Genomic DNA, 18,851 nt, shown 5'->3' on the forward strand with positions numbered 1-18,851 from the left:
TGACTGGTCACAGGAAAGCAACAAAAGACGATAGAAATGTGAAATCTGCACCAAATAAAAGGAAAACCCTCCCAGTTTCTGTAGGATGATGTGGCAGCATGTGCGCATGCGCAGATGATTACGTAACACCGTGTATACAGTAGAACAGCCTACGGCCATGCCAGTCGAGATGTGGATGGTACAGAGGAAAGTTCAGTGTGTTCTGTGGCTTGCTAAATTCGAATCCGTGACCAAAGTGCAACGTGAATATCGAAGCATTGATAACGAAGCACCACCACATAGGAATAACATTACTCGGTGGGATAAGCAGTTAAGGAAACCAGCAGTTTGGTGGAGAAACCCCGTTCTGGTAGGCCATCAGTCAGTGACGAGTCTGTAGAGGCTATACAGGATAGCTACCTAAGGAGCCCTGAAAAATCTGTGCGTGAGCCCACATCGAACTGCACTGAATAGGTATGAAACTGTGAGAGTTTTCCTTTTATTTGGTGCAGATTTCACATTTCTATCGTCTTTTGTTGCTTTACGGACATACTGTATTTTAGATGGTAACTCTCGTAGTAATGTGGAGAATGAACTGTACCAGGGAAACACTGAAGGTCTAAGAGTTAAAAAGTTATTCCAATTATTCAAGTCTAAACAATGGCAATAAGAAGATTTGAAGGCAGATTTCATAGAATCTGAGGACAGATCAGAAATGTAAATAAAGTAAGTGTCATCAATGATAATTCCCAGGTTTCCCAAATGGCTGAATGCTAATGTGATGATGTAATGAACTGAGATAATGAACCAAGAATGTTTTCCACTTTGTTACTAAAAAATTATTTCTACTCTTCATTTTGAGATCTGTGATTATTTTATATGTTGTTTAATCAGCATCTAACTAAAACTTCATGCTTTCTGAAGATATGCTTTTGGAAGGAATGTCTGTACAGAAAATATTTTATTTTGATGCCCATCAAACTAATTTTCTGAAGTAGCACATCATATGAGACAGAAATGTGTTTTTTTTGTTGTTGTTGTTGTTTTCCTGAAGCTGGAAACGGGGAGAGACAGTCAGACAGACTCCCGCATGCGCCCGACCGGGATCCACCCGGCACGCTCACCAGGGGCAACACTCTGCCCACCAAGGGGCGATGCTCTGCCCCTCCGGGGCGTCGCTCTGCCTCGACCAGAGCCACTCTAGCGCCTGGGGCAGAGGCCAAGGAGCCATCCCCAGCACCCAGGCCATCTTTGCTCCAATGGAGCCTTGGCTGCGGGAGGGGAAGAGAGAGACAGAGAGGAAGGAGGGGGTGGGGGTGGAGAAGCAAATGGGCGCTTCTCCTGTGTGCCCTGGCCGGGAATCGGAACCCGGGTTCCCCGCACGCCAGGCCGACGCTCTACCGCTGAGCCAACCGGCCAGGGCCGATACAGAAATGTTTTTAAAGATTTTGTTGACTTATTTGGAGGGGCAGGGAGTGTGAAGGATCAACTCATAGTAGCTGCTTCCCATAAGTGCCCCGACCAGGCAAACCCAAGGTTTCGAACCAGAGACCTCAGCATTCCAGGTTGACATTTTATCCACTGTGTCACCACAGGTCAGGTAAAGAGTTAGAAATTTCTTTGAAATCATTACGAGTTTTATAAAATATTATCCATTTGTGTTTTTTAAATTCTCTAACAGACAAACAACAAAGACTTTCTTGTTATATGCTGGCCTTACTTACAAATGTTTCTTACCATGATTGGCTTGCCCTGAAATGTTTTAACTTCTTCTCTCAAGTATTTAAAAGCCTGTTAACAAAGCAGAAAAGACCTTTAATTAGGATTCAAACATTTTATGAAAGCCATCCTTACTCTATCAAGAGAGTATGGCATTAGCAACTACTGTATCTCTAAACTAAATAAAAAAGGATAATGGTGATTATATTATGCAGGTGATAGAAAAGGAAAAAGAAAAAATTTAAGAGAAAACCTCAGCTACATTGCACATTTATTATAGATTAGCTACTATGGATAACTGCAGATAAAATGCACAAAATTCAAAACAGATCCAAAATGTCACTACACATCATTTTAAAATAGTTGAATCGGACAGCTTTCCAAGGTAAAGAATTATAAAAAAAAGTGAGCAGTTTAAAAGTGCTGTAAACCTCTTTCAAAACAGTATTATGGTACTATCTTTAAGTAGAACATAATAATTAAGAGTAAAATAAATATACCAAAATTCTAAGAATCAGAAAGGAAGTGATATATTTACTGCAGGTCTACTACATACTAAAAATACTAACACTGAATATATGATTCCCAATCCCCATGTTAATTTAAAAACTGTGTTAATATCTTATTAACAGAAATAAACTGTTAAGTTGAAAATGAAAAAGCTGTAAGAAGATAATCAAAAAGGAAACCGATTAACAAGCAAAACCAAAAGGTTGAACAAGGTGCTCAATTAACAGTTTTTAGCACACCTTTTCTCGATTAAAATATACCACTACTTCTTTTACCACTATGACTGAAATTAGAAAAATTTTCTTCTCACCTGTTGTGCATCTGTGTCTGACTGGAAAGTAATATACCAGTTGCTATTGTGTGCAAACTCACAGCTTATCACCTTGGGGCAGTTTTCATTTTTGAACAAAGCTTTTACTTCCTAGAAAAGAAAAACTTCACTTTATTATAAAAATCATTAATAATAAGTATCTTTTTTCTCTTCATGTCTTTTGGTTCTTTTATTTCTTACTTGTTAACTTTTTTGTTGTTGTTAATTCTTTGAACTGAAATTGTATTTTAATTTATACAACAGTTTCTATACATTTTGGAAAATAATACGTTTTAGCGCAAGACTTATTCTTTCAGTCTTTAGAAAAAACTATGTGTATGCAGAGGTTTGTAGGCCTTTTTTTTAAAATAATTTTATTTTTTTAATGGGGCGACATCAATAAATCAGGATACATATATTCAAAGATAACATGTCCAGGTTATCTAAGTCGTTCAATTATGTTGCATACCCATCACCCAAAGTCAGATTGTCCTGTCACCTTCTATCTAGTTTTCTTTGTGCCCCTCCCCCTCCCCTTTCCTTCTCCCTCTCCCTCCTCCCCCCGTAACCACCACAGTTTTATCAATGTCTCTTAGTCTCACTTTTATGTCCCACCTACGTATGGAATAATGCAGTTCCTGGTTTTTTCTGATTTACTTATTTCACTTTGTATAATGTTATCAAGATCCCACCATTTTGCTGTAAATGATCCGATGTCATCATTTCTTATGGCTGAGTAGTATTCCATAGTGTATATGTGCCACATCTTCTTTATCCAGTCATCTATTAACGGGCTTTTTGGTAGTTTCCATGTCCTGGCCACTGTGAACAATGCTTGCAATAAACATGGGGCTGCATGTGTCTTTACATATCAATCTTTCTGAGTTTTGGGGGTATATACCCAGTAGAGGGATTGCTGGGTCATAAGGTAGTTCTATTTGCAGTTTTTTGAGGAACCACCATACTTTCTTCCATAATGGTTGTACTACTTTACATTCCCACCAACAGTGAATGAGGGTTCCTTTTTCTCCACAGCCTCTCCAACATTTGCTATTACCTGTCTTGTTAATAATAGCTAATCTAACAGGTGTGAGGTGGTATCTCATTGCAGTTTTGATTTGCATTTCTCTAATAACTAAAGAAGATGAGCATCTTTTCATATATCTGTTGGCCATTTGTATTTCTTCCTGGGAGAAGTGTCTGTTCACGTCCTCTTCCCATTTTTTTTATTGGACTGTTTGTTTGTTTGTTGTTGAGTTTTATGAGTTCTTTGTATATTTTGGATATTAGGCCCTTGTTGTTTGGGCCTATATCTGAGCTGTTGTTTGGAAATATCATTTCCCATTTAGTTGGCTGTCTGTTTATTTTGTTATCAGTTTCTCTTGCTGAGCAAAAACTTCTTAGTCTGATGTAATCCCATTCATTAATTTTGCCTTCACTTCTCTTGCCTTTGGAGTCAAATTCATACAATGCTCTTTAAAACCTAGGTCCAGGAGTTTAGTACCTATGTCTTCTTCTATGTACTTTATTGTTTCAGGTCTTATGTTTAGATATTTTGAGTTAATTTTAGTACAGGGGGACAAATTGTAGTCCAGTTTCATTCTTTTGCATGTGGCTTTCCAGTTTTCCCAGCACCATTTATTGAAGAGGCTTTCTTTTCTCCATTGTGTGTTGTTGGCCCTTTTATAAAAAATTATTTGACTATATATATGTGGTTTTATTTCTGGGTTTTCTATTCTGTTCCATTGGCCTGAGTGTCTATTTTTCTGCCAATACCATGCTGTTTTGATTGTCGTGGCCCTATAATATAGTTTGAAGTCAGGTATTGTAATGCCCCCAGCTTCATTCTTTTTCTTTAGGATTGCTTTGGCTATTCGGGGTTTTTTATAGTTCCATATAAATCTGATGATTTTTTGCTCCATTTCTTTAAAAAATGTCATTGAAATTTTGATGGGAATTGCATTAAATTGTATATTGCTTTGGGTAATATGGCCATCTTGATTATATTTATTCTTCCTAACCAAGAACAAGGAATATTCTTCCATCTCATATCTTTTTCAATTTCCCTTAACAATGGTTTATAGTTTTCATTATATAAGTCCTTTACATTCTTTGTTATGTTTATTCCTAAGTATTTTTTGTTGTTGTTGCAATCGTGAAGGGGATTATTCTTTTGAGTTCGTTCTCAAATGTTTCATTGTTGGCATATAGAAAGGCTATTGACTTCTGTATGTTAATTTTGTATCCTGCAACCTTACTGTATTGGCTTATGTTTCTAGTAGACTTTTTGTGGATTCTTTGGGGTTTTCGATGTATAGGATCATATCATCTGCAAAAAGTGATACCTTTACTTCTTCTTTTCCGATATGGATGCCTTTTATTTCTTTGTCTTGTCTGATTGCTCTGGCTAGAACCTCTAGTACAACATTAAATAAGAGTGGAGAGAGTGGACAACCCTGTCTTGTTCCTGATTTAAGGGGGAAAGCCTTCAGTTTTGTGCCATTTAATATGATGTTAGCTGATGGTTTATTATATATGGCCTTTATCATGTTGAGATATGTTCCTTCTATACCCATTTTGTTGAGAGTCTTAAACATAAAATTGTGTTGTATTTTATCGAAAGCCTTTTCTGCGTCTATTGATAAGATCATGTGGTTTTTGTTCTTTGTTTTGTTGATATGGTGTATTACGTTAACCGTTTTACGTATGTTGAATCATCCTTGAGATTCTGGGATGAATCCCACTTGATCATGATGTATTATTTTTTTGATATGTTGTTGTATTCGATTTGCTAGTATTTTGTTTAGTATTTTGGCATCTGTATTCATTAGAGATATTGGTCTGTAGTTTTCTTTTTTTGTGCCATCCTTGCCTGGTTTTGGTATGAGGGTTATGTTGGCCTCATAAAATGTGTTTGGAAGTATTGCTTCTTCTTCAACTTTTTGGAAGACTTTCAGTAGAATAGGAACCAAGTCTTCTTTGAATGTTTGATAAAATTTGCTGGTATAGCCGTCAGGGCCTGGACTTTTATTTTTGGGGAGGTTTTTAATGGTTTTTTCTATTTCTTCTCTTCTAATAGGTCTGTTAAGGCTTTCTGCTTCTTCTTGACTCAGTCTAGGAAGGTTGTATTGCTCTAGGAATTTATCCATTTCTTCTAGGTTGTTGAATTTAGTGGCATAAAGTTTTTCATAGTATTCTACAATAATTCTTTGTATATCTATGGTGTCCGTGGTGATTTCTCCTCTTTCATTTTGGATTTTGTTTATATGAGTTCTTTCTCTCTTTTTCTTGGTAAGTCTTGCACTTGTTAACTGTTTATGGCTTCTACTATTTTCCTACTGAGAGCAGATTACAGTCTAAAATAAAAACATGTATAGTAATAGCATAAATTTTGTATATGATACAGAGATAGAACCCTATTTTATGATCACCAAAACTGATATATGTCACTCCTACTGGAAAGCTAAATTTTCCTTACACTAAAATCCAGTCCTATCATTATCAAAAAGAAATGGTTATCCTCCCTTAACATTTTATTTTTATGTTTATTTTTGTGTGTGATAGAGACAGAGAGAGAGAGAGAGAGAGAGGAACAAACAGGCAGGAAGGGAGAGAGAGAAGCATCCATTCTTTGTTGCAGTGCCTTAGTGGTTCACTGGTTGCTTTCTCATATGTGCCTGATGGGGGGGGGGGCTACAGCAGAGCAAGTGACCCCTTGCTCAAGCCAGCTGACCTTTGGACTCAAGCCAGCAACCATGGGGTCATGTCTATGATCTCACGTTCAAGCCAGCGACACTGCACTCAACCTGGTGAGCCTGCACTCAAGCCGGCAACCCTGGGGTTTTGAAACCAGGTCCTCTGCGTCCCAGTCCAACATTCTATCCACTCTGCCACTGCCTGGTCAGGCACCCTCCCTTAACATTTTCTACACGCTGAGTATAGGGGTCCTTGGGTTACGACACTTTCAACATACGATGTTTTGAATTCACGATGCTCACTCCCATAAACACTTTAAAAAATTGAGACATGAGTGTTTCGGCTTACTCATTTTTTGTCATTTTTTTCTGTTACTACAGTACAGTATACAGTACAGTATATTTATGTCCTTTTTCTTTTTCTGTGGCTTAATTCTGTTTTTCTTTTCTAGATTATGATTTTACAACTGTGTTACAACAGGTAAGTGACTTAGTCTAGGGTGTGTTTCGACTTAAACCAAAATTCATATTATGTCACTGTCATAGGAACAAAACTGTGTTGTAACCCGAGGAACCCCTGTATTTATCTTTTCTGAGAGAGAGACAGAAAGGGAGAGAGAGGGAGGAAACAGATGAGAAGCATCAACTTGTAGTTGCTTCACATTTAGTTGTTCATTGATTGTTTCTCATATGCGCCTTGGGCAGGGGCGGTTCAGGCCAGCGACTTTAGGCTTCAAGACAGTAACCTTTGGGATCAAATTGATGATCCCATGCTCAAGCCGGCAACCTGCTGCTCAAGCTGGTGACCTTGGTGTTTTGAACTGGGAACCTCAGAATTATGGGTCAATACTCTATCCACTGTGCCACCAATGGTGAAGCTAGATGCTGAGTACTCTCATGTTTTCCCATTGATCCAGATGCTTTGTCTATATCTGAGTCGTTCACAGGTGCGAACTCTGCAAAGATTGCAAAGATATCTTCTCTTTTCCATAATTAACTAAGAATCAAATAAAACTCCAACAAGTATATGGGTTTAGAAAAAGATGATTACCCAAATTCAGAAATGCATAACAGTTTACAGCTTGAAAGAAGTTTATAAAAAGAAAAACCAGGAGTGAACATTAAGTATCCCTAAAAGCTTATAAAAGGAAACAATTATCGGCACTGGCCAGTTGGCTCAGTGGTAAAGTGTCAGCCTGACATGTGGAAGTCCTGGGTTCGATTCCCAGCCAGGGCACACAGGAGAAGTGCCCACCTGCTTTCTCCACCCTTCCCCCTCTCCTTTCTCTCTCTCTCTCTCTCTCTCTCTCTCTCTCTCTTCCCCTCCTGCAGCCAAGGCTCCACTGGAGCAAAGTTGGCCCAGGCGCTGAGGATGACTCCATGGCCTCCACCTCAGGCACTAGAATGGCTCCGGTTGCAATGGAGCATCACCCCTTAGTGGGCATGCCAGGTGGATCCCGGTCGAGTGTATGCAGGACTCTGTCTCTCTGCCTCCCTACTTCTTTCTTTAGAAAAATACAAAAAAAAAAAAAAACAAAAGAAAAGAAAAAGAAAAGGAAACAATTATCTGCTGAAATATCATCCACAACAAGACACTGTTTTAAAGATTTTATCATCTCTGCCTGACCTATGGATAGAGCATCGACCTGGAACACTAAGGTCACTGGTTCAAAAACTTGGGGGTGCCCTGGCCGGTTGGCTCAGCGGTAGAGCGTCGGCCTAGCGTGCGGAGGACCCGGGTTCGATTCCCGGCCAGGGCACATAGGAGAAGCGCCCATTTGCTTCTCCACCCCTCAGCCGCGCTTTCCTCTCTGTCTCTCTCTTCCCCTCCCGCAGCCAAGGCTCCATTGGAGCCAAGATGGCCCGGGCGCTGGGCATGGCTCTGTGGCCTCTGCCTCAGGCGCTAGAGTGGCTCTGGTCGCAATATGGCGACGCCCAGGATGGGCAGAGCATCGCCCCCTGGGGGGCAGAGCACCGCCCCTGGTGGGCGTGCCGGGTGGATCCCCGTCGGGCGCATGCGGGAGTCTGTCTGACTGTCTCTCCCTGTTTCCAGCTTCAGAAAAATGAAAAAAAAAAAAAAAAAAAAAAAAAAAGAAAACTTGGGGGCTTGCCTGGTGAAGGCACATATGGGAGTTGATGCTTCCTGCTCTACCCCTTCCTTCCCTCCCCCTGCCTAAAATGAATAATAATAAAAAAAAGATCATCTCCATTCTACAGTTGAGGAAATAGTGGTTCACAATGTTTAACCTACTCACACTACCACAAAGTGCAACTCAACCCCAGATTTGTATACCTCCAAATTCCATTTCGTTTATACCTATTTGAGTGCAAGGAGAAATTTAGTAGTAACTAGAAATTCCAAAATACCAAAAGAATTTGATTTGGTTAGACTGTCCCACCAAGTATCACTAGGTATCAATTTTTATAAAGACAATTACCAACCTGACTTGACAATCAACATTACAATATTGAAGTCTTAATTTGTATTCTAACTTGCTCAAATGTTAAATGCATTGAATTTAAAAAACAAAAAAAAGATGGGTCTCAACTGGAAATAAGTCATTAACCAGCTGAGTTTTGTGACATTTGTGAAAGTGGTGAAATATCACCAAGTTCAGTTAATAAAATTCCTATCCAGTCCAGAATTATATTTTTGAAGAACTATCCGTGCAACTGTTAGACTGCCTGCCACCTGCTGATCTGTGCCTTAAAAAGCCAATAGATATTCTCCAAATATTAATTTCTTTAAAATGTATAATAAATTGATTAAATCATTAAAATCTTAATAAAAATCCCTATTTTCAGCCTTTACCATTCTTTAGGTTCATAGATCCCAAATAAAAGAGAAGTCTGGATCTAAAGTTATCAAAAATTTATTTGAAGGTCCCAACCCAAATCTCATTTTAATCTGATTTTTCCATTATTAAGGCCTAAATCAACTTTCTCAGGCTATTTTAGTAATTTACACTTACTTATTCTTTACAAATAGTATGTTGCTGCCTTGTTCCTCTTACTTCTTTACACATACGTATATGAGCTCTTTATGTATTAAGACTATGAATTACAACAACTATAAAAATGACAATAATGGCTAACCTCAGAGTGGTTTTATATACATGCTACTATTCTAAGCTCTTTATATACTAATTCAGTTCTCATAACAATTTTATGAATTGCTTGTTACTATTATCCCATTTAATAGATGAGAAAACTGAGGCAAAAAGAGGTTAAGTAACTTATTCAAGATCATTGAACTAGCAATTAAAAAGGTTAGAATTCAAATTGAGGCAGTTTGTTTCGAGTTCAGGTTCATGTATACTCCACACTGTTTCTTAATACAGTATTGCAAATATTCTTCTCATTCTGCAATCTTCCTTTCAATTTGTTATTTTTGACATATAATTCATAATTTTAAATCAAAGATCTAGTGACAGTTGCTTTTCTAATATCTCTTATTTCATTCTGGAGATAGAACACTAAGAGACCCTGGATGGAGAGATTTAACTAGTGCATCAAATCTGTTACGTAGCAAGGTTTTCTTTTTAAAATGGTTAATCAATTCACTGATTAATTCTCCCTATCTCTAATTTATTATGCCTAACATGACAATTTAGTGTGAAACTCTGTGGCTTAGTGATTATGAAGAAATATGGGTTTTGAAAGCAGAGTGATCAAGTTCAAATCCAGATTGTCATTCAAACAGCTCATAGGTCCTTAGACAAATTATTTATCCATCTTAAGGCTAAGTTAACTTTGCCTATAAAACAGGTAATAAACCTTACGGTTAAATAACTAAAGAACATTGCCCAATACTTGGTAGAACTTAATTAACAAGTAAATATTACTATACACATATTATTGTATAAAAGAGCCTATTTCTGGATTATATTTTTTTAGTCAATTATTTTATTTTTGTACCTGTACCATATCATCTTTACAACTGCAGTTTTACTTCATATTTTGCTAAGCAGAAGGGTTAGTCCTGATCCATTAGTCCTAATTTATATTTGTCTTCATTTATTTATGTAGCTGCTCCAATTTAAAAAGTAAAGAATACTTAGGTTTAACAATGTTTAATTTACCTCTACTGGTGTTGTTTCAGGAATCTCTCGAAGAATCACAATACAACGCTTATGACTTGGTCTCACTTTCTCACCTTTCTCATCAACTTGTACCATGGGAGAAGCTGAAATTTTAAAAACAGTTTCATTAAAAGGTGACAAGTAAAGATAGTAATGCCATTTTAAAAAAACTATTCAGTTCTTTTCCCAACTGAATTAGCAGAGGTTAAGAGTCTAAAAAAATTAAGTTGTAGTATCAATAGTTACATAAAATATTTTGAAATTAACATGTAAAGAACATTGTCAAAATATGTTATTGTTTGAACATAATATTCAGAGTACCTACTTTGTGACTTGTGATTGTGCTGGGGTTGAAAAAAGCCTTCAGGGAGTATACAACACATATCTAATAAGGCAATTTCCCTGTATACAATGACCAGATTCTTTATTTCAAGAGAAAACAAAAATCAATGTACTTACATTAGCCAAACACTACTCTGAGGAATGTAATAAACTCTAATATGTGAAGAAACTCTTCTTAAAATTACAGTCTAGCTCCAGCCAAGTAGCTCAGTTGTTTAGAACATCGTCCTGATTTTCCAAGGTCACAGGTTCAATCCCCAATCAGGTCACATACAATTATCAACCAGTGAATGCATAAATTAGTAAAACAATAAATCAATGTCTCTCTCTCAACTCAATAAAAATATCTTAATTACAGTCTAAGAAGCACTTAAACCAAGAATTATACACAAATGATAGTAATTTTTTCCTTGATTTTAACAATTATTTAAATATTATTACAGAAACCATCTTTTTTTTTAAGATTTTGTTTATTGACTTTAGAGAGAGGAGAGAGAGAGAAAGGCAGGTGGGGGGGGAGTGGGAATATCAACTCATACGTAGTTGCTTCTCACATGTGCCTTGACCAGGCAAGCCCAGGATTTCAAAAGGGCAGCGTCAGCATTTCAGATTGATGCTTTATCCAATGAGCCACCACAGACCAGGCCCAGAAGCCATCTTTTTTTTTTTTTTTTAAAGATTTTATTTATCCATTTTTATTGGAGAGACAGAAAGAAAGAGAGAGAGAGGAAAGAGATAGAGAGAACAGGGGGAGGAATAGGAAGCATCAACTCCCATATGTGCCTTGACCAGGCAAGCCCAGGGTTTTGAACCGGCAACCTCAGCATTCCAGGTCAACGCTTTATCCACTGTGCCGCCACAGGTCAGGCCAGAAGCCATCTTTATAGTACCACATAGCCAAAACTTTATTCTAGTCCCTGCAGAAAGATATTATGCCACATCTTTTTTTTTTTTAATATTTTTTATTTATTCATTTTAGAGAGGAGAGAGAAAGAGGAAGGGGGAGGAGCAGGAAGCATCAACTCCCATATGTGCCTTGACCAGGCAAACCCAGGGATTCGAACTGGCGACCTCAGTGTTTCCAGGTCGATGCTTTATCCACTGAGCCACCACAGGTCAGGCTATGCCACATCTTTATAGAACCACATAGACAAAACTTTTATTCTAGTCCTTGCAGAAAGATATTATGCCACATCTCCCTTAACAAGGTAGATAGAGAATAAAAGTAGTAGTTAAGAAAAATGGCTTGGGTATTAGAGCTAGGTTCCAGCCCTAAGAGATAGGGAATTCTGCGTATCTCTCGGCTAATTTCTTTGACTAGACTTTTCCACTAATTTGAGAGAGAAGGTAAAAAGGAGAGAGGGACAAAGGGAAAGAGGGAGAGAAAGAGAGAAAGAAGGGAGGGAGGGAAAAGGTAAGGAGGGAAGAACATCAATTTGTTGCTCCACTTAGTCATTCCATTTAATTGTATATTCTCTGGTTGCTTCTCGTATGTGCCCTAACTGTGGATTGAACTCTCGACCATGGCACATTGGAATGACACTGTATCCCCTGAACCACATGGCCAAGACTGGGTCATTTTAAGAAATGATGTCTCACAAACCAGAGATTTTTTTTTTTTTTTTTTGTATTTTTCTGAAGCTGGAAATGGGGAGAGACAGTCAGACAGACTCCCGCATGCGCCCGACCGGGATCCACCCGGCACGCCCACCAGGGGCAATGCTCTGCCCCTCCGGGGCGTCGCTCTGCCGAGACCAGAGCCACTCTAGCGCCTGGGGCAGAGGCCAAGGAGCCATCCCCAGCGCCCGGGCCATCTTTGCTCCAATGGAGCCTTGGCTGCGGGAGGAGAAGAGAGAGACAGAGAGGAAGGAGGGGGTGGGGGTAGAGAAGCAAATGGGCGCTTCTATGTGCCCTGGCCGGGAATCGAACCTGGGTCCCCTGCACGCCAGGCCGACGCTCTAACGCTGAGCCAACCGGCCAGGGCCCCAGAGATTATTTAATAAATGTTTTCAGCATCTGAAAAGGAAAATCCTCTACTCCCATTTAATAAATCCATCATTGGACTTGTTATATTAAACTTTAAACATTTCCAACAATGTATTTCAAATAAAGATGAAAAGCCACCTTTATTCAGTCAAGTAATTAACAAGAACCACGTAAGAGAAGTTACCAAGAAATACTAATATTCATGATACAAACATCACTAAAAATTCTTAGAACCTCAATCTAAAAATATAAATTCTATATCAAATTTTTGAGCAGTATTTGTTAAACTGGAGGTTGCAACTCTTTAATAGGTTGTGAAATCAATTTAGAATAAAAGAAGTGAGTTGGTTGTAAGCATTTAGTATTAATTTAAGTAGCATTTGAGTTGTATGTGGGAATGTCATATATGTGATGTAAAATGTTCTACTTGAGTTCAAAAGTTTGAAATAGATTGCTTTAGACTTAGAGGGTGTGAAAATGACACATAAAACTTTCTAACAGCCCTAAAAACAGACTTAATTGCTTATATGTGTAATTGGGTATCAACAGGAACAACAATGGTGTATAATCAACACAGAAGCTATATACCAGTCAGTAGAGATAAATTATTGGAAGAGAACAGCAAAAAATAGGGAGTGAAAACCAATTCCCTAGTATGAACAGAAATTAAAAAAACATTTTTAATTTGTTGACTTAAAAAAATAAGCTAAAAAGTATGATTTACATACATCTCAATACTTCAAGAATTAGATCAGGGTCTGTGGTTAGCTTTTTTATTTCTTCCATGTTGGCAACTGTCCAAATTGGGATGAATTGATCACTGTCCATTTGAGATATCAGGTAAAGATCTTTTGACAAATTTTCTCTGGAAAAAAATAAAATAAGCGGAATTAACAGTCCTAAAGAGGTGCCTTACTCACTTTTGTAACTACGTCTAAGAAAACAAAATTATGCTATCAGAAATAACACAACTATGAAAATATATAATATATAAAAGATATGCTCTAATAACTTTCAGAAAAATTCTGAATCCCTAAATATGATATGATACATTGGGTACAATAGTTCTTTAACTTTTTAATTGAATTTATTGGGGTGACACTAGTTAATAAAATTATAATGTTTCAGGTATACAACTCTAGAATACATCATCTGTAATACTGTATTATGAGTTCAACACCTCATGTTAATTCTCCTTCCATCACCATTTATCCCCCCTACACCCTCTTCTCCCTCCTTCCACCAGTCTTTCCCCTGATAATCACCATACTGTTGTCTGCATCTATGAGATTTTCTTTTGTTTTTGCTTGACCCCTTTAACCTTTTGGGCCCAATAATTTTAAACAAGAAGCTTTATGTAATTATATTGATACAGAAAAATTTAAATATTAAATTTAAAGTATGTTAAAAAATATTATACTATATATAGTTTAGTTCCATCTTATAAACAGTTTATTACTGATGTTAGTCTATACAGTTTAAACCATGAGTTTGATTGTGGAGGTTTTTCAGTTTCTGAATGTTTGTAGTATTTTCAATAAATGTCTGACTTTTAATTTACATTTAAATAATAAATTTAAAGCATTTTAAAATTAAGATTAAAATTTAAGATACATTTTTAAAAAAGAAGATACAACTCTTCGATCTTACACATAAAATCCTGTTTAACAAACTGAAGTGAAATCAAATCAGATCTTATTCACATCAAATCTTGCAGCTGTCTGATTATAAACAGCTAGAAGTCTATGTTTAAAAGCCATCTTAATGACCACCCTATTTAAAACTGAAACTACCCAAGCACTCCTGATGTCCCTTCCCCTGCTTACATTGCTCGATTTTATTTTTTTCCATACTGATGATCACCTAACACTTCTAAATAGCTTTATTGTAATACATTTATTGTTTTGTCCCTCCTTCCCCACCCTGCCCAGAATACAGGTTACATGAAGGATCTTTTTTGTTCAGAAATGTGTTTCAAAGCTGTAGTGCTGGGCAAAGAGTAAGATTAAAGCCCTTTAGCTCAGGTGGTTACTAGTGTATCATCCAGAAGCACAGAGGTTGCAGTTCAATCCCTGGTCAGGGCACACACAGGAACAGATCGATGTTCCGTCTCCCCCTCTTCCTCTCCCTCTTCCTCTCTCCCTTTCTCCCTCTCTCCCTTTCTCTCCCTCTCTCTCTCCTCCTCCCTCTCTCCTCCTCTCTCCCCCCTCCCTCTCTATCTAAAATCAATAAAATAAAACATTTAAAAATATTAAAAATAAAGGGAGAAATAAATAAATAAAGGCCTTTACATTCATATTATATTAGAGTACAGTAAATACATTCTTAAGGTTACAACTGTCAGTAGGTGGTGGTTATTTGTTTTGGGAAGGAAAATGAGAATAGAGAGGAAACCAGTAAAGGTTAAAACTAAGTTCAGCATCAAAGGAAGAATATACCAGTGTCATCCTATTAAAAGTTCTTTAAGAACTTAAAAATAAGACAACCATAAACATAATATTTGTATAACTAAAAAGTTGTAGCTGAATCAACTTAGATCTAGTCTTATAAAACAGAGTCAAACCCTTAAAGAAACTGTACCTTACAGAAGTACATCAACTTAATGTAAATAACACATAGGATTTGAATTTTTATGACTATATCTGACATGTACTAATGACAATTTTGCTGAGCTACAAACGTCAATTGCCCAGCTGGTCTGAACTATAACACAATGTTAAACAGAATGTGGTAGATTATGACAAGCAAGAGCTTCCTCTGTAACAATTGAAAAGGCATGAAACAATTACAAAAATTATGTTTTCAGGCCCTGGCCAGTTGGCTCAGCGGTAGAGCGTTGGCCTAGCGTGTGGGGGGCCCGGGTTTGATTCCCGGCCAGGGCACATAGGAGAAGCGCCCATTTGCTTCTTCACCACCCCCCTCCTTCCTCTCTGTCTCTCTCTTCCCCTCCCGCAGCCAAGGCTCCATTGGAGCGGGGATGGCCCGGGCGCTGGGGATGGCTCCTTGGCCTCTGCCCCAGGCGCTAGAGTGGCTCTGGTCGGGCAGAGCGACGCCCCGGAGGGGCAGAGCATCGCCCCCTGGTGGGCAGAGCATTGCCCCTGGTGGGCGTGCCGGGTGGATCCCGGTCGGGTGCATGCGGGAGTCTGTCTGACTGTCTCTCCCCGTTTCCAGCTTCAGAAAAGAAAAAAAAAGAAAGAAAAAAAAAAAGAAAAAAGAAAAAAAAATTGTTTTCAGAGATAAATAGCTGTGGTAGCTATGAAAACAAAATAAAATTCCAGAAAGATGATCTTTCTTTCTGGATCTGAGGGGGTTTGTAGATCCTGGACCAGAGGACAACCAGCAGACCTTGCAGCAGTAGCACAGGACTGACATTATGAATTAGAAGCTAAACTAGCTCCCTCAACACACAACTGTGTTTACTGAGTTCTTAGGAGGATGACAGATTGGAAGCTAAATTGAAAAGATAGGAGTAAGACCTCGGTGGTTTTGTGGACGTTCCAGTGGAAGAAGAAACCTTGCGTCAAACACAAGACAGGTCTCCTCCACAAGACATTTGCCAGAATTTGAAGCTATGTGGGGTAAAACACAGAGCTAAATCTCCCCTTGGTGTTTCAAGAATGAAGTAATATAATACTGCTAACTTCTATATCAAAAGTCTGAGAGGGTCATGCCTTAAGGAACAAATATAAATTAGAGGTGAACCAAGTCTAATTACAATGGCTGCTCAGCCCTTGGACCCAGCCTAAGCTCTGACTGGATTGAAGCAATCAATTTGCTTCTGCCTACCAGAAGAAAGCTCAAATCTTTTCTAGAGGGAAAAATTACATCACTTGCAGATTCTAGCTTCTTTTATATGTCCAGCATATAATCAAAATTTGTAAGACATTCAAAAAGGCAGGAAAATTATGACAGAGAATCAAGACAAAGAACTCAGAATATTAGCACACATAGAAATGATCCAATTAGCAAGCAAAAATTTAAGAAACTTTTAAAGTATGTTATAGAAAATTAATTGTATCATAGGCACAACTGACTATAGAAAAGAAAGCCAGAAAGCTTTTGCTTTTATCTTAGGGCCTGTACTAGACTATGAAGACAAAGAAAAAAAAAAGATGGGGAAGAACCCTAGCCAGTTAGCTCAATCCTTCAGAGCATCATCCAGATACACCAGGGTTGCCAGTTCAATCCCTGGTCAGGGCAATACAAGAATCAACCAATGAATGCATAACTAGGTGGAACAACAAATCAACGTTTCTCTCTCTCTCGTTCTCCTCCCCTCCCCTGCTGGAAAAAAGGGACAGAAAGAAAACAAAGATATTTAGGATAAGGAACCAATTAAACCTGAGTTGAGAGTGTACTGTGATAAAAGAACCTCTTTCCAAAAGCGGTCTGAGGAGACCTCTGAACATGGCTCGCTATTCATATGACCCAGAAACCCCCCCCCAAAATTATGCAAATCAAGGGATTCCAATCCTCATGTTCACTTTCAGAACACTCATGAAACTGGCCAGGCCAAAGGTAAGCATATACAGAAAGCCCTAAGTATCTGAAGAGCGTCACTTTACAGAACAATGTGTGCCACTCCATCGTTATAAGGATGGATTTGGTAGGTGTGCCCAGGCCAAATAGTGGGCTGGACACACAGTCAGTGGCCCAAAAAGAGTGCCACATTTTTGTTGTACTTGCTTAAAAATGTAGAGAGCAATGCTGAATTAAAGGTTTTGATGTAGATAAACCTCTGGACATGAGCATATCTAGGTGAACAAAGCTCCCAAGATGTGGTGCAGGACTTACAGAGCTTATCCCATACATGAGCTCTTCCTGCCACACTGAGATGATCCTAATTGAAAAAGAGCAGATTGTTCCTAAACAAGAAGAGGTTGTAAGAAAAAGAAGGAGGAGGAGGAGGAGGAGGAAAAGGAAGAGAAAGAGGAGGAGAAGCAGAAGGAGGAGGGGGAAGAGAGGAGGGGGAGAGGGGAGAGGGAAGAGGAGGGAAGAAGAAGAAGGAGGAGGAGGGAAGAGGAAGGAGGGTGGAGGGAAGAGGAAGGAGGAAAGAGGAGGGCGAAGGAGGAAAGAGGAGGGCAATGGAGGGAGGAGGGTGGAGGGAAGAGGAAGGAAGGAAGAAGAGAGAAGAGGGAGGAAGAGGGAAGAGGAGGAAGGAGGGCAGAGGGAAGAGGGCAGAGGGAAGAGGGAGGAGGAGGGAAGAGGAAGGAGGGAAGAAGAGAGAAGAGGGAGGAAGGAGGGCAGAGGAAGAAGGAGGGCAGAGGAAGAAGGAGGGCAGAGGGAAGAGGGTGGAGGTAAGAGGGAGGAGGAGGGAGAAGGGCAGAGGGTGGAGGGAAAAGAGAGGAGGAGGGAGAGGGAGGGGGGAGGAGGCGGAGAGGAGGGAGGAAGGAGGAAAGAGGAGGGAGGAAGATATTCCAGAAGAAACTGAAAGAAAAAACAAACAAAACTTGCATGGGAGTAAATTCAGCATTAAAAAAATGCTAATACAAGTTTTTTTTAAAGGCCCTAGCTGGTTTGCTCAAGGGATAGAGCATCAGCCCGGTGTGCAGACCTCCTATGTTTGATCCCCAGACAGGACACACATGAAGAGTGACCATCTGCTTCTCTCTCCCTCCCTCTCCCCTTTTCTCTCTTCCCTTCTTTTTTTTTTTCTTCCATTTTTCTAAAGCTGGAAACAGGGAGAGACAGTCAGACAGACTCCCGCATGCGCCCGACCGGGATCCACCCAGCACGCCCACCAGGGGCGACGCTCTGCCCACCAGGGGGCGATGCTCTGCCCATCCTGGGCGTCACCATGTTGCGACCAGAGCCACTCTAACGCCTGAGGCAGAGGCCACAGAGCCATCCCCAGCGCCCGGGCCATCTTTGCTCCAATGGAGCCTTGGCTGCGGGAGAGGAAGAGAGAGACAGAGAGGAAGGAGGGGTTGGTGGAGAAGCAAATGGGCGCTTCTCCTATGTGCCCTGGCCAGGAATTGAACCCGGGTCCTCCGCACGCTAGGCCGACGCTCTACTGCTGAGCCAACTGGCCAGGGCTCTCTTCCCTTCTTGAAGCCAGTTTGAGGGGTACTTAGTGTAGCTCAGATGATTCCAGCATTGGCCCCAGACAGGGGTTGCCAGGTGGATCCCAGTTGAGGTGCATACGGGGAGTCTATCTCCCCTCTTTTCACTTTAAAAAAAAGTTTTTAAAAAAAACAATGATGAAATCCAGGTTTCTAGCTTGAAAAA

At 39.4% G+C, this 18,851-nt stretch overlaps 1 protein-coding gene across 6 annotated transcripts in view; it reads right to left on the minus strand.

Moving 5' to 3' along the window:
* LARP4 (La ribonucleoprotein 4) overlaps positions 1-18,851 on the minus strand; it is a 99,528-nt gene that overhangs the window by 49,375 nt on the left and 31,302 nt on the right. For all 6 annotated transcript variants that reach the window (XM_066257867.1, XM_066257868.1, XM_066257866.1 and 3 more), the window contains 4 exons: positions 13,352-13,488; positions 10,296-10,399; positions 2,519-2,629; positions 1,717-1,770 (listed from right to left, as the gene is read on the minus strand). In XM_066257867.1, coding sequence (XP_066113964.1) covers positions 1,717-1,770; positions 2,519-2,629; positions 10,296-10,399; positions 13,352-13,488 — 406 coding nt within the window. The remainder of the gene's footprint in view (positions 1-1,716; positions 1,771-2,518; positions 2,630-10,295; positions 10,400-13,351; positions 13,489-18,851) is intronic.

The sequence above is a fragment of the Saccopteryx bilineata genome, chromosome 2, assembly GCF_036850765.1.
Source record: "Saccopteryx bilineata isolate mSacBil1 chromosome 2, mSacBil1_pri_phased_curated, whole genome shotgun sequence".
Taxonomy (NCBI): Eukaryota; Metazoa; Chordata; class Mammalia; order Chiroptera; family Emballonuridae; genus Saccopteryx; species Saccopteryx bilineata.